The 15,445-nt window shown below is 39.7% G+C and overlaps 1 protein-coding gene across 1 annotated transcript; it reads right to left on the bottom strand.

The window, feature by feature from the left end:
* Positions 1–325: 325 nt before the first annotated feature.
* Positions 326–14,673, bottom strand: STK38 (serine/threonine kinase 38). Its single transcript, XM_026864498.1, has 14 exons — positions 14,452–14,673; positions 14,011–14,143; positions 11,651–11,702; positions 11,360–11,482; positions 10,702–10,785; positions 8,730–8,853; positions 7,602–7,756; positions 6,389–6,491; positions 5,375–5,436; positions 4,718–4,835; positions 4,396–4,519; positions 3,582–3,677; positions 3,235–3,329; positions 326–2,626 (listed from the first exon to the last, which is right to left on the bottom strand). The coding sequence occupies exons 1-14, from the start codon at positions 14,492–14,494 to the stop codon at positions 2,496–2,498; spliced, it is 1,443 nt and encodes a 480-aa protein (XP_026720299.1). The 5' UTR covers positions 14,495–14,673; the 3' UTR covers positions 326–2,495.
* Between the last annotated feature and the right edge of the window lie 772 nt (positions 14,674–15,445).

The raw sequence follows: 15,445 nt of genomic DNA, 5'->3' as shown, positions 1-15,445 counted from the left end.
GCTGCTCCTTATGCCTTTGAAAAACTTCACCTTCAACTCAACAAGTGAACAGTCTGAGGTTTCAGAAGACTTTAAAACACACGCACTAAAAATGCACAATACATATTACTATATAGGTTTTTTTCACAGCAAGTTATCACAACTTGTAATTGTTTAGCTTCTTCATCTTTGGTATTTATAAATAAAAATGCCAGTCCCTTTTGGAAAAGGGCTATAATGCAGCTACTATCTCAAAATCATTTATTCCTAATCCACAGCAGCTTCAAAGGACTCTGATATTTTGTATTATTATTAAGGCAGTAACTAAGCTGTTTAGAATTAAAAAAAAAAATGTTTTGATATTAATACCTCTTAGTTTTCCACTGGTTTATAAGGCAACATTTTCAAATGGCTAGAAGAAACTGCAGGATAAGGAGATGGAGCAATCTGAGAAGTTGGTATCAGTCCTTCATAAAAAGGGAGAAGGTGATATTGCTGACTAGCTGATGACAAGCCTGATCCTATAAATCATTACTTCAGTTAGCCCTTATTCTTCTGAGTAAGCCCTACTGACTACAGTGATCCTGGTACTTCTAGTTAAGGCTAGTTTTGCATTTCAGCTTTGTAGGATCCAACTGGTGTCTAAACTGCTTATGGCAATTCATTAAGTGTCTAGGACACACACAAAAAGCACAAGGGGTGGTTAGGGAGAGGATGCTAAGGAGTTATCACCCAGTTTTAGCTATACAGGGTACTTTCAATCCCCCCCCAGTCCTTCATGATGGCACTCAATTCAGAAGACATCTAAATAAAAATTCCCTAAAAGCACCTATTAAAAAAAATAAAAAGTTTCACTACAAACCATTCTGGTTTATTTCCTAATAACTGAAAGCCTTCCTTTTACTTTGAAACACAGCTCAAGATTTGTTTCTAAACAGCTTTTTTTTTTTTGTCTGTGCTATGTAGTTAGTGTTCAGCACCAATAAAAGTTTGCAAGTATCCAAGACAGTTAAAATTGATACATTGATTTTAGAAACCTCATTGTATTTTTTTTTAATCTAATTAAAGACTGGAACCAGGCAGGCCGAAAGGTTACCACCACCTGCCCCTGGAAGTGCAGAGTTAAGTACAAAACAGGTGCAAAATGGTTACAAAAAGGAATTAGCAAAAGCTCAGCCGAGGGAGAATCCTCCTTCCCAAAATTCAGTCATGCTCCGAGAGATGCTTAGGCAAGGAAAGGCACTTTGGGGCTCTCCTGGAGAGCATCCTTGATCATAACTGAATGTACTTTTATGAATTACACTAGGCAATAATCAAGAGTGGACAGGGTGGGGTTCCACTGCCCCAAAAGTGACCCCACGAGGCACCGTCTTTTCGGAAGACAACAGGGACAGATGGTTCAGCCGTGACAGCAAGAGCAGCTCTGTAAGGAAAAGCCAGGGATGCCTCCATCATCAGGACTCAAGAATCTGATACTCTTCTGCTCAAAACCATAAGCAACAAGGCCACAGAAGATGGTTTTGTTTTTAAACCGATGAACATGCAGCAGCTCTCAGAAGTGACCAAAAGATGGCAGCAGCAGGACCGGGAAGCCTCGGGGCTGACCCAGCTGTACACAAGGTGCCCAACCAAGGATCAGGTTGAATGAATTTCACTCCCTCTCTGCCCTAATTCCAGATTTACTTGTGTTACCAGCTGTAGTTTTTATTATCTGCATTGTTTACAGATCCATCCTTTCATACAGTAACTGGAAACTGTTGGCGCTTGGTGGAGGAAGTGGCCGTTTCTCCTATCACTGTCTAGAAAAGAAAAAAAAAAAGTGTTGCACAATTTTTTAATTTAGAAAAAATACTAAATGGCTTGAGGGTCACTGTCTTAGTACCAAAAGTAAAGTGCACCACAACTGGAGACCACTGTGACACAGTTGAGAAATGCTATTAAAGAGGCTTCCAAGTAGCATTATAAAAAACAGCACTACAAACTAAGGTTAAGGCAATACAAGTTGTGTCCTTCTACTCGATAGTTTACTGTTGTCTATCTCAAGCTTTAATTATTGCTTTGATTCCTCTGTACTGAAGTCCTTAGCCACTGGGAAAACAGTGCTGGCAGAATTGGCAGACTGAGTTTGTCACTTAATGCCGGACTGGCAAAACAGTCCCTATGAACACCACGTGCTTTGCAATGTCAGAGTGAAGGCTTGCTCTCATCTCCTGATGGACTGTACAATCTGGCAAAGAATTTAAAAAGAAACCAAACTCTCGCTCCTGAAGCAGCAAAACATGCTTGCAGCAGAGATGGCGCAAACATTTTGTGGAATTTTTCAATGGCGCATAAAGAATAAATCCTTAGTAGCAACCAGGGTGTGTAACAAAGCAGGGTCCTGAAGTCTTCTCCAAGAGTTGATAGCCCTCAAGTTTTGTTTAAAAAAAAAAAAAAAAAAAGTTCTGTTATGAGTATAAACCCAAAGTACAGGAAGAGAATTCCATGTCTCAGAAGTCGTCCCAGGTGAAGATTTATTACTTTCCTGCTTTCATATAGGATGGTATTGCTCCTCGGGCTGTCAGACCTTCAAAACGCTTGTAGGTGTAATTGATAAAAACCCAGTCTTTGTTCTTGTAGTCAGTCTCTGGATGGTTGCTTGTTGCCACTGATAAGGCACAAAAAAATAGAATTACCCTTTGAAGACTGAGAAGTTTATTATCATACAAAACAAGGGACATGGAGTAGGGGAGAATGCTTCTAAAGAAAGAAATAGTATTTGGTTTCATTCTGCAATCCCAGTCAGGAACTGCTGTAATGGGGTTTTTTTAAACACACAGAGAAAATGTGTGACTATGCTTTGACACATAAATACAAGGATCCTCTAGAGATTTACACCCAAACGTATCACCCCCTTCTGTGCCACCCTCTCCCTACCCTCTATACTGCATTAGCCACGCTAGCAAGAACTAGCCAGCACCATGGGGTCCTCGCAGTGTTGGGCTCACAGGTCCTGCTGTGATTTGGACCTGCCAGGAGCTCTTAGAGATGCCCCTCCTCAGACAACTCCTGCATCCCAGCTCCTGAAACCCAAACTACAGCTTGCACACCCCTGCACCATAAGGCTACCAGCTAACAATTTGATCGTGATTTAAAAAAAAAAAACAAAAAACCACCTTAGCATCAAGCAAGATCCTTTCTCTGATGAACTGGAAAGTTACATTATTCTACTGGAGAAGAGGAAGGATTGTTTACATGCAGAATCAAAGCATTTACCTGTTGGTTTAAGGATATCAGATTCTGGAAATTCATCAAAGTTTGAGGTATCATCGATGCTTTTAATTTCTATTGAAATTGCAGCAGGTCTCTCTCTGCCAAGAAGAGCAGTTTCAGCATTAAGATTTCAAAGGCAGAAGAAAGCAGGATTCAGCCACTTTCCATTTCTTAACAGAATCAAAGACTGAAGGTACCTAACCCTTAGCAAGCTTCAAATAAGGAACAAAACACTCTCACCCACACCTAGATATAATAAATGCCAGTCAAGCTGCTCCCTTCTGTTGAACAGGACTAGCTTTAAACAGTCCACAGAGAAGAGCAGCTTGCTTTTCTGCAAAGCATCTTACCTGATATGCTCCCAATCAACCCCTTCAAAGAATGGGTTACTCTTTATTTCCTCCACACCAGATGCACCAATTCTGTGCTCCCATTCACAGCAAAATCTGGGATGGAAGGAAGAATGAAAATGAAGGAAGAATGAAAATGAAAGCGTTCCATGCAGAAATGGAACAGCTTTCTGAACTGCTACTACTACAGTTTCTTAACATATAAATGGCGAAGGTTAAGAACTCCCACTGCAAAACCAACACACAAATTTATGCTTGGGAATGTCATGTCAAATGCTACAATTAAGATGTGGTATTCTTTCACAACAGGATAATGTGCCCTTTCTATTTCAGGACCAGTGTAGAGCAGGAGAACATATAAAGCCTAAAAAGCTAGACATTTATATTTCTGTCCTGAGAATAGATAAGTGACTGGAAATATAAATGAAAGAGCAAGAATCAGCGCACACTGGGATACATTTGTATGCTGCAGTGCATACAATGTCAAAACCACTGCTACTGTAAGCAGCTAGCTCTGGCAAAATGATTAAGTTGCTTCCACAGGAAGCTCCCAGACAAAATAATGGAGCAGAAACATTTGTATTTTGCCAGACTAGCAGCACTTACGTGGCAGCTCCTTTTTAGCACAGATCTGTCGGGGCTCCACTAAACGACCTCCGAGAGACAAATGTCTTTGACTAGGGAGTTCACTTGATGCATGTGCATGTATGTAGCTGTCACAAGCATCAGGTTTTTATCATGTGAAGCAAGCTATGAGACACACATAGTACAGTTTGCAAGTACTATATTAACTGGCAAACCATATGGCTGGCACCTCAAAATAAGATCCTTTGCTTTATCAGATATTGGAACTTCTGGAGGAAATGTCAGAGTCTCTTTCCAATTCATTACTTTCTTATATGTTTCTTGAGGAGTCTCCGAACAGAACGGTGGATAACCTGAAAAGAAATAAAAATACCATCTTGTAGAAAGCAAAAATAGTTCCTATGGTTACTGAAGTCTACACTGCACCAGAACACACCTCGCAAACCATGCAAGGAGGGGATGCTTTGAGAACCTGACCCCAAGCACATAAATCCAGCTGATGTCCTACACCCTAATCCCTGCGTAAACCTTGTGCACCGCCGGTTTCTTACCGATCAACATCTCGTACATGATGACCCCGAGTGACCACCAGTCACAAAGCTTGTTGTATCCAGTCTGCATGAAAACTTCAGGGGCAATGTAATCCGGAGTTCCCACAGTAGAAAAAGCCTGGAACAAATACCATCAGTTATGTATCTTTACAGAAAATTGCCTGATATGGAAGTGGGAACTTACGCAACAACAGTTATTTTGAGGAACACACCAGATTGTCTCTAAAATCCTTTAGCAAAGTTGTTTAAAGCCTTTATTTCAAGATATCTAGAGATAAACTCAACATGTTCATGTAGAAGTGTCTTTAAAATATCATCGGGGAAAGGTACCACTGTCTATATACACCTTGGAATGTGTCATTAGCCCTGTGTTATATTAAAAGTGGCAAGAACTGTTAGTTTTAACTGGGAGGCATCAGATATCAATGTAAGTAATTATGGCAGAGCTATCTCAGGCACATATGTCACCAGCTGTTCAGCAGATGGATGAAGGACAAGCTCGAGTCATTCCTCTTTTTCTTTTAAAAAGGATGAATCTTTTAATTTCAGCATCGTTCAGGACTCCGAAACTTATTCCTGCCTGGCATTTAACTACGTGTGCCACCTGAATGCAACAGCTCAGCAGAGAACATTTCCAAAGAGGTGAAACGTACTTACCAACTGCCGCCTGTTTCTCTTCCAAGTCTCTGCTTTCCTTTTGGAATTCATGTTCTGGAAAGCTAAAGGAGATTGGAATATACATGACCGGTCACCTAACATACACTTTTACCCCAAAACCATTACGTTAAAAAAATCTCCTTTCCAACATCAAAAAAAGGCAGCCAGGGCTGGACAGCCAGCCCACTCTGGATTCAGGTGTCCTGGGAAGAGGTTACAGTCCCCAGGTGCTCAGCACTGGCCTCTACGGCCAAAGTTTATCACCCCGGTGAAGCTGGAGCTCTTTGTGGAAGCATGCCTTAATTCACCTCGCTGAAGATAAGCCACACCACCAGAGATGAACTAGTTAACCTGCCTCAGCCCTGCCCTCCTCAGCTTAGCTGACACAGTCCAAGGGGTTGTGATCTGCGATGCAGATCCCAGTGGCCAGCAGCCTCTGGCAGGCAGTGGCACCGACACTGACAAGCAAAGCAGGGGGTATAACCTCTCCCACCAGTACAGACGGCTGCAAAAAGCACACCTGGCAATCCCCTAAACCCATCAGCAACTTCCTAACCTATGTAATATTGGTGAAATTTTACCAAGCCGTACATAAGCAATCCATGCTTTCAGGGGTTTTTTAACTCCATGATCAAAGTTATTCCCTTTGAGAAAATTACTGAATATTCAGAGACTGTGTGCTGGCTGATTAATTTAAATAACACATGATTAATTTAAATAACACAGCTAGCATCTACCAAGTCACACTGAGTTTTCATTCGAGGTTCATTACACAGGCAAAGAAGGGCTACAGCAGAGTCTGTTTCAAAGACAAACTTCTGGAAATGAAGTTTTGTACATTACAGGAACTGAAGTTACTTTTACTAAGACATTTTACAGAAAAACAAAATTACACCTCAAGATGCAATGTTGATTATTAGACCCCCTTGCGTGGCCTTCAAGCCTCACACTGAAACAAGTTATGTCAGGCACTGAGAGCAAGCACAGACACCCCTCTGAAACCAAGTAACTTACTGAAGTCACTAGGAAGACTGTGGTTCAAATTTCTATAAAATTCTGTTCTGTGAGCTTTCTTCAGTCCAGTACATAGACCAAAATCTGAGAGTTTCACGTGGCCCTAGAAACAAACAAAAAAAGAAAACCCTACTACAAAACCAGTATGAGACATTATCATAGCAAATAAACTCTTCTACTCCTTCCCCTCCCTTTATTTTGTAGATGCACTTTTTTTGCATTCCTTGTTTTAGTCTAAGACTAAATGTGTACATACAATCAAGCTATTAATACCTCTATCACTACTACACAGAGAAAGACCAGTAGTTATTTACTTCAAGGAAGCTCTGGTCCTGCAAACTCCTGACTGCTTCAGACTGAAAGCAAACATCTCCAGAGAGCACTGTAATCCCTGGATTGTGCGTTAACTCCAATAGATAAGAAGAAACACCTTAAATTCAGTGACTGGATCTGTCCTAGCACATAACATGCGACCACACTTGACTAGGAGCAATTTCTAGATGTGTATCTCAAATGTACATCCTTTTCGTGGTCCTGGATTTCTCTACATCTAGATGTAGACATACTGAGTCACACGGGAAATTCCACAAGTGCATTATTAGCTGGCTAGTGGTAAAGTGTCATTATTTACCGTTGGCAAACTTTTTCCAAACAAGCTAAATTTTAAGCAAACGTGTCGTGAGCAACAGGAGAATAGTGAAACAATCAAGCTTTCTGCAAAGTGCCTGCAATAAGCATCTAGAAGCAATGAGGTAGCCTGACCAGCCTGCAGAAACAAGTCTTGATTCTGAGGGAGATACTATCTCCATTTCCAGTCTCACTAATGGAACAGCTACATTCCTCACATTTGGTATGATCATCTACCCAAGTTTGCAAACATGAGCCTAACAGTTGTGAGAGCAAAAGGAAACATCTTTGGCTAAGAGGGGAGAACTGAAACTGTTTTAAATTGCAGCTGAAATAACCAAAAATAGCTTAAACAACTGTCAGAAAAGCTCCTAAGGGAGATATGGATACAGCTGGAGGTAGAGGCCCTTCTTGGCTTGTTTTTCTTTCCCTAGCAGATACGCCCTCAAAGCTAGAAGGAACAGGGCTAAGAAAGAAGCACCATCTTTCTTTCACAATTGTCCCTACTGGTTCAGGTCAATATTAAAAACGACAGGACTTACTACACCCCCATTCACCCAGCCACGGGCCAGCAGTCAGTACATACCTTGCTGTCCAGAAGAAGGTTGTCTGGTTTTATGTCCCGATGGATAAAACCCAGCTGATGAATAGAATCAATGGCTAGCACGGTCTCAGCTATATAAAACTGTGTCTCTTCCTCTGTTAGAGTGTCTTTTTTCATCAACAGCGTCATCATATCACCTAGAAGCAACCCCGCAAATAACAAAGGTAAATACAAGTGAACACACAACTCCACTCTCACTAATTTTGAAGACATTTATGAAGAAAAAAACTAAGCTATTTAAAACCTCAGGAAATCTATATTAATTTCAGAGAAAATAATACAGTTCCCCAGCACCTCTGTGCCAAACTTTTATATTTTCCCTTGTATGTGGAAAGGCTTGTACTGTAGTTGCATTAAACTTCCTGAGACAGCTAAATAGCATAAAGATGAGATGGCAGCATAGAAGCATCCTAAAACGAGACTCAGCTATGGACTGCCACTCTTGACTACACATCTGAACCACAGATTAAAATAGACACTTTCAGCTACCGAGCTGTTACAAAAAACAGATTGCATTTGTGCAGTGTCATCTCAGCATTCCTGTGGTTTCATCAGTCACATATATTACAGGCTTTCGGTATAACTTTCTTCTTAAGTGAATTACAGCAGCATTATCATTCAAGGACAAACATCATAAACCTCTGAAAAAAGGATCTTAAGAGGTACTCTTGCTTCAAGCCAACAAAAACAAAAGGTTAGAAGATCAAAAGCTGGTTATGGATCTATAGATAGCCAGTGCACGGTAAGGATAAAAACCAGCATTAAGGTCATTTAAGGATATATCATTAAGGATAAAAACCAGCATTAAGGTCATTTAAGCATTAAGGTCATTTAACCATCATAAGGTCATCATAAAACATTAAGGTCAAGTTTCAGACATCTGCAGCTAGAAGGCCCAAGCAGATAACCTCGAGTCTGACCCAAAGACCTCGGTACCCTAATTCCTGAAAGCAGAAAGCTTCACAATGACATTTCCTCACCAAGTAACGTCCAGTACAAACATCACTGTACTGTAACCACATGCACTCTCATCCCAGACTACATCTGTAATTAACAAGTTAGAAATCCACAAACAAAAAGGAAAGCAGCCTTTTGATTTCAGGTAGTTACCTCCAGGCAGGAACTCCATGATAAGGTAGAGGTTTAGCTTGTCCTGAAAACTATAGAACATTTTCACAACCCACAAACTGTCTGCTTCCACTAGAATGTCCCGCTCTGCACGGATATGGCCAACCTGGGGATACACATATGCATCTGGTTAATTACAAGTCTTTTATTACATGCATTTATTTCACAGACAATTCAAGTGTTATATTGAAAAGCAGCAGAAAAGCATCAAATATTGCAAAGACAGCAGTCAAGCTTCTGCACAAGGGCAGAAACACCATCAAAATTTCAATAGTTATACACCTCAATATTTTCAGATAATAAAATAGCATAACATGTTCAAAGTTAAATCCAAAAGTCATGCTTCTGACAGCAAAAAGATGAGCAGCTTTCATTAAACTGCTGTGGTTTTCCAGAATGTTGTGGGTTTGTTGTTTTTTTTTTTCTTCTATCTGGTAAAGCCCATTGAACACCAAGTCCATTTTATTCCTCAGCATGAAGATGTGAAAGACCCTTTTAAATTCAAAAGTTTCCACTGGAAAGTTTATGGGGACTTTTGCCTTTGGACATTTACACTTGAGTAACATTTATACTTATTGCATGACTTCTGCTGCCATAAACCGAGACATGCATAGGAGGGCAAGAGAGCACTAACCTCATCCTTTTAAGTAAAAACTCAAGCTAGAGAAATTTAAACCACCCTCCTGAACAACAAGGTTCCATACTGAAAGATAACTCACATTTACATTTTGATTCTTTCAATTTTGATGGCATTTGGTGCCCTTCAAATCAGAACTGTACAAGTGATATGGGACACTATGAAAACACTTATGTTAAAACCAGTAACGGACCACTCCAAAACACAATTTATTACTGTGGGAAGATTCAGGAGGAGAAACGTATGGTCAGTTATAAGAACAGGTTAATCCCATACACAAAAATTTCTCAATTTTTTACAAAAATATCTAACAATTAGATCCCTAAAATCCTAGCTCTTCTCTAAACAGTCAGCACACTCTTGGATATGGCCTCAGCCTAGTCCTGCAAGTTTAGGCCAAAGCTCTAATTTAGCAGTGCTGCATAAATCTCGTGTGTGAACACACCACTGTTTGTTTTTTTTAAAAACAAGAACTTTCAGAAATGAAAACCAGTTCCTCATTTTATGAGCACACACACATACACAGCACTTCCTAGATTTATCCCAGTGCTGAACAAGAAATTCTTTTCAGACCATTATATTCCCAGAAGTACTAACAGAGGAAAGCCTTAAAAATGTTTAACGCTGCTACTTCATGTCTTTCCAAGTCAGAATTCTAGCAGTCATATCACTTTGATATTTATATCTGATTCCACCAATCAGAACTGCAGTAAAACACAGATCCTGACATCTACACCGAATCATTTGCACATGTAACATACATCATCATAAAATGAGGAGGAGGAACATAGATACGCAGGACCATCTTCCTCTTTCCCTGGAGAAAGACAAACATAGTCCTTAGAAAAATGTTCTTCTACTTGAAAACGTGGGAGAGTTCAGAGTCCTACCTTGCTTCACACTGAAGAGCCTCTTAGAGAAGTGTTACAACTTCTTTAAGACTAAGCAAGGCATTAGAGGTTGTCTGAAACACTGTTCAGAGCATTCAGTTACATACAGTAGCCTGTAACTACTACCATAACCCTACACATATATTCCTCAACCTTTTGCATTATTGTAAGGAATGTTAAAAAAAAAAACAAAAAAACCACCCAAATACTTGAAGAGCCCACTAGAAGACAGAACCTTATGAATTCATACAAGATTCTTCTGAACCATTTCTTCCATAAAAAAAATGAAGGAAAAAACCCCAATATACTATTTTAGCTCGTAAACCTAGACCACAGATGCTTATTACGCCTCTCTACACATCACAATTACCTCCCAAAGTCATCTAAAACACAGATGGTAGCACTGCTACTCAAGGTGGCTATTCACCTGCTCTTTTTCAAGCATATCAGCTTTACGCAGTATTTTCATTGCGTAAACATGGCCCGTATCCTTCTTCTGGACAAGTCGCACCTAGGAAGTATGCAAAAATCTGAGTCAAATACAGCATTATCACCACCACTCTTGACAAATCTGGATACGAAACCCTTGGCTTCCATTTAATAAAATCATATTGGATTATAAAAACAAAAAGCATTACATAGTGCACAGTAATGGTAAACAAGTTCTGCTAATTCTGACAGATTAAATAATTTGAACGGAGTTGACACACTGAGCAATCGTTCACCCGAAGCAGGTAAGACCAAAGCCTCTTTCTCTGAAGAAGGACACCAGGAGAAGCTGCTGTGAGTGGCTCTCCAGCTCTCCCTGGCTGTAGGCCAGCCCCGGGAGGTCACAATTCAGGTACACTGCTGAACTTGTATTTACCTTACCCCTCAAATCCTTTTCAGCAGCATTCATGTTCCCTTAAAGCACATTTTGTTTTTAAACCAGCAGTTATTAGGCACAGACACAGGTACACGTGACTGTTAAGCTAAAAATCAATCTGTTGTTACAACATTTATCTTTCACTTGTATAAACTATGCAAGTATTTCACAAATACCAGTGCTGTTTAAAAATATGTTTTGTCATCTTTTTTGGGCTCACCTCTCCAAATGCTCCTCTGCCTATTACTTTTAAAGACTCAAAGTCTTCCAAACCGAGTCTTGTTCTCTTTAGGCGAAGAAACTCTGTTTCCTTTTGTGCATGTGCTGACCTCCTGATTCTTTTCTAGTGTTCAGAAAAAAAAAAAAAAAAAAAAAAAAAAAAAAAAAAACACAGTCAGAGTTCTGCAGGTGGGCTGCACAGAGATCACAGCAATTCCCAGTAAAGACCCCAGATCTCCATTTATAAATCACTTGTGTTTAACTTTTAAGATAATTGTCCCATATTCATTACCTCTTCATCTTTCAAGCCTTCTTCTTCCATCATTTGTTCTAGCTTCTTTTGTCTATAGCAGAGGCAAATTAAAAAAAAATAAAGGTTGAATCATTGTTTCTTAATCACATGTACATATCCAACACCTCTGGTCTATGCTTGCTGTGAAAAGAGGATGTAATGCCAGCAATTAACAAGTGTAAATGATATATAAGGGATACTCAGGCATGAGATTAATTTTGAAGAATCTAACATTAGAGCTTTACCATTCTAGCTTTGTCCTCTCTAATTCTGACAACCTAAACCCGCCTCGTTTCCCATCTCAATCAAGTGTATGTTTTCATTGCATATGAATGTAGATTGAGGAGATCTGGGTTCAATTCTTGTCTCTTTCTTTGAAAACTGGGCAAGTCACTCAGGGCCAGAGCCACAACAAATATTTAATCCCCAAAGTCTCACTTATTCCAGGGAGAACTGGCTACCTAAACACATCTGTGGATCTGCGTTGTAATATCTCTGCATCTCAGACTCATCATATGCAAAATGAGAAAAGTTACTTTGTATTTCCTAATACCTGAGATACTCAAAATATTTGGGAAGAGGAAACTTGTCCATACATATTCTACCCTTAAAGAATCAGAAGTATTTACAGCCTTAGTGCAAAATGATTATGTGAGGGGGAAAAAAAAAAAAAAAAAAAAAAATGAAGCAAGACTTCAGAGGGGGGATGGCTTCAGGGGACATTTGGTTACCCTCTGGGAACTTTTTCCCAACACTCATCATATTAATAGCTGGCTGGACTGGGATTGGTGGTTTGTCTGGGTTTGGGTTTGTTTTTTTTTCTTCTCTCCATGTGTGTTTTTATTGGTATAACATTACAAATGTACTAAAAAATTCCTTCTCTTTATGCAAGTCATTCTTCGCAAGATCCTCTTCCGGTCTCCTGTGCCACTACGCAGCTGCTGCAACATGATAATATTTGGGGTTATCACTTCCACTATCTGGCACATTTAAATCGTTTTGCCCTTATTTAAGTACCCAGTGAGCCCTGTCCAGTCATCTCATTTAGCACTCAAAGCAGTGACTCCAGGAGCAAGACAACTGCTGCAATATGCAGAATTAAATAGCTCAGCATGACCAAGCAACGCTGAAATTTCCCCAGATATCCTTAATAGGTCCTATCTGCACCCTAGTGTGCGTTTGTGAACATCCTTTAAACTCCAAACTGCACATCCACTGACACATCTCTTGTTAAAAAAACACACAACTTGTAAAGTCTAGTATAGTTGTTCAAACAATGTCTTGATCCTAAAGAGAAAAAACCCTGTCATTGAGGTGTGGGGGTTAGACAACAGCACTTATAATAAAAAGCAAGAGCTATGCAAAGAGAAAGAAAGGAATTAAATCAGTGATATTTTCTGTTTGGATTAGACCTCAATCTCGAATTACTGATTTGAAGCTTTGAAGAAAATATGTACTCAAGTTAGTATTTATTTCTAAATTGCTTCCTCATTTCTGCAGTTATTGTCGTTAGCAGGCATTCCTCTTGGATCTAGTTAGGTTTTTGGCAGCAAGTCTGCAAGCAAACAAACACTAAACCTTTTTGAAAATTCTGATTACAGGCTGTGTGGCAAGTTGGGAGAACATCAGAAGTCCCAGTGCTACAACTTGAGGGTATTCAGAAAATTATGAGGGTTCCAGCCAAAGGAAAGTAAAAGCAATGCTTCTCAGTAAATCGCTTGTTATATTTTGATCAATATATTTAAAGAGATTCCATAGGTTCAGCTAACTCACATACAAGAAATCAGCATTTGGTGACAGTCCTTACAGCAATCCCTCATTGTCTCTCAAAAGATTATCTTCCTTTTATCAGATGACCTGATCACACATTATATAATCCAAACAAACTGATGCTCTAGAATGAGTTTTAAATATTCCAGAGACATAAAATGGGAAGAGACAACAGGACAGACATAAGCAGGACAACCATTTGTAAACACTGGCTTTCTACTTCAGAACTGTGCTTGAATCGCCCCAAGCACATCCCAAAATCGGTTTCTACTTAATCACACAATCAAATATATGTTTTTTTAAAAAAAACTTAGTAACAGTCATATCAATTTTACAGTTGCAAGCATGTTTCAATTCATTTCAGAAGGAACTTGAAAAGCTCCAGCCTAAACTCCCGCAGGATTCAGAAAGCCAGCAGCCACCTCCAGACACTCGTGCCAAGCCCCATCCAGGTGCCCATTTCAGGAGCTGAGGTACACGCTCAGCAAAGACGGTCTATTTTTGCTTTGGCTCCAGAAAACTAAATGCAGTTAATATATATTTTTGGCTCTTACCCAGTTTGGAAAGGATGCAAGAAAGATTTTTTTTACCTCATCTCTCGCTCTTCGTGCTGCGCAATGAGATTGCTGTAGAAGTTTTCTAATGTCACCTTTGTCATCGTAACTCGCTCCTTGGTGTGGTTACTCATGGACGAGCACGGCGTTGGGCCTGTCATTGCCATGGCTATTGGGAAAGAAAAAGGGAGGAAGCCTTTAACATTTTAAATGAGAAATGACCTTCAAACAAGAGCTGAAATCAATTAAGTGATGCTGAATCACAGAGTTAAGATTCTAACAACAAACACTAAGAGCCCAATGGTCAAAACTACAAGTAGGAAAAAGTCTTACAAAATAAAAGGTACAAGTCAAACTTCCTGTTTTGAACATTTTTGATCTGAAAATAAGAGGGAAGGAAACTTAAGAAACACGATGCCTCAAAAACCACAATTTCAGGCAGTACTGCAAATGTTTATTTCTCCAAATACATTCTACCTTTCATAAATGTTAAAAATTCAGAAATATCACACTGAAACATCTAATCCAGAAGTAGTTCTTCCTATGACCCTTGCAGAAATTACTCCGTGTGTCTGTGCTGACTCTTCTGCTGTGAAATTTATCAAAATCCTGAAAGCCATCCCAATAATGGAGCAACTGAGGAGGAAGAAAAAAAGGCATTTAGTTGCTTTTAAGCACTCTCGCGTTTACTAATGCTTTCACACAGAAATCGCAAAGGACTGCTGCCTTTGAACAAGGTGTGGTTCAAAAAAAAAAAAAAAAAGCCTAGTTTTTTACATATTGGATTTTCTTAGGAAATAAATATATCGGAGTGTGCCACTTCCAAGCAGCAGCACAGCATCGGGGCATATGTGACAACCCAGCTCTACTATGTAAAATGCATTAAAATGCAAAGATTTCAAGTGTAAAACCACCTCAGTCTAGTTCTGGTCACAGCGTAACTAGCGGGAAGGTAACCAAGTTTTGCAACTGTTACTAGAAATTGCACACAAATATAGGTTAGACACACACTTCCCGTTTTTACAATGTCTGGGCACTGGCAAGATTTTACGAGTTATTCTTTTCTGTTTATGTTTTGCTAAGCTTTACAAGGAATCTTGTGCCTTTGGAAATTGTCCTCTACAGACACCGACTGTTGTGTTTGCTGCGTTTACAGGTTCGTTCACACAAAAGATAACAAACGTGGGAGCTGGTAAGAACCTCCAGCTGTATGTTTTTTGAGATGGAGCTGTTTTTCTGAGGTGGAACTCTGACTTTAGGGCAGAAGCAGCCCCGAGTGACCACGCGAGTGGCAAGAGATGGCATGGTACATCCCTGCGCGCTGGGAGCAGGTAGGTACCTGCCAGCCTTGCCTCTGGGTTTCACTTCCTAGCGAACAGAACGTGAAAATTGTCTGAAATAAGTTATAGGGGGGTTGCAGACAAAAAAAAAAAAAAAAAAAAAAAAAAAAAAAAAAAAAAAAAAAAAAAAA

This window comes from Athene cunicularia (assembly GCF_003259725.1).
Source record: "Athene cunicularia isolate RWA chromosome 26 unlocalized genomic scaffold, athCun1 chr26_part2, whole genome shotgun sequence".
Taxonomy (NCBI): Eukaryota; Metazoa; Chordata; class Aves; order Strigiformes; family Strigidae; genus Athene; species Athene cunicularia.
Note: the sequence above shows the minus strand (reverse complement) of the source record. Positions and strands in the feature narration are given on the sequence as shown.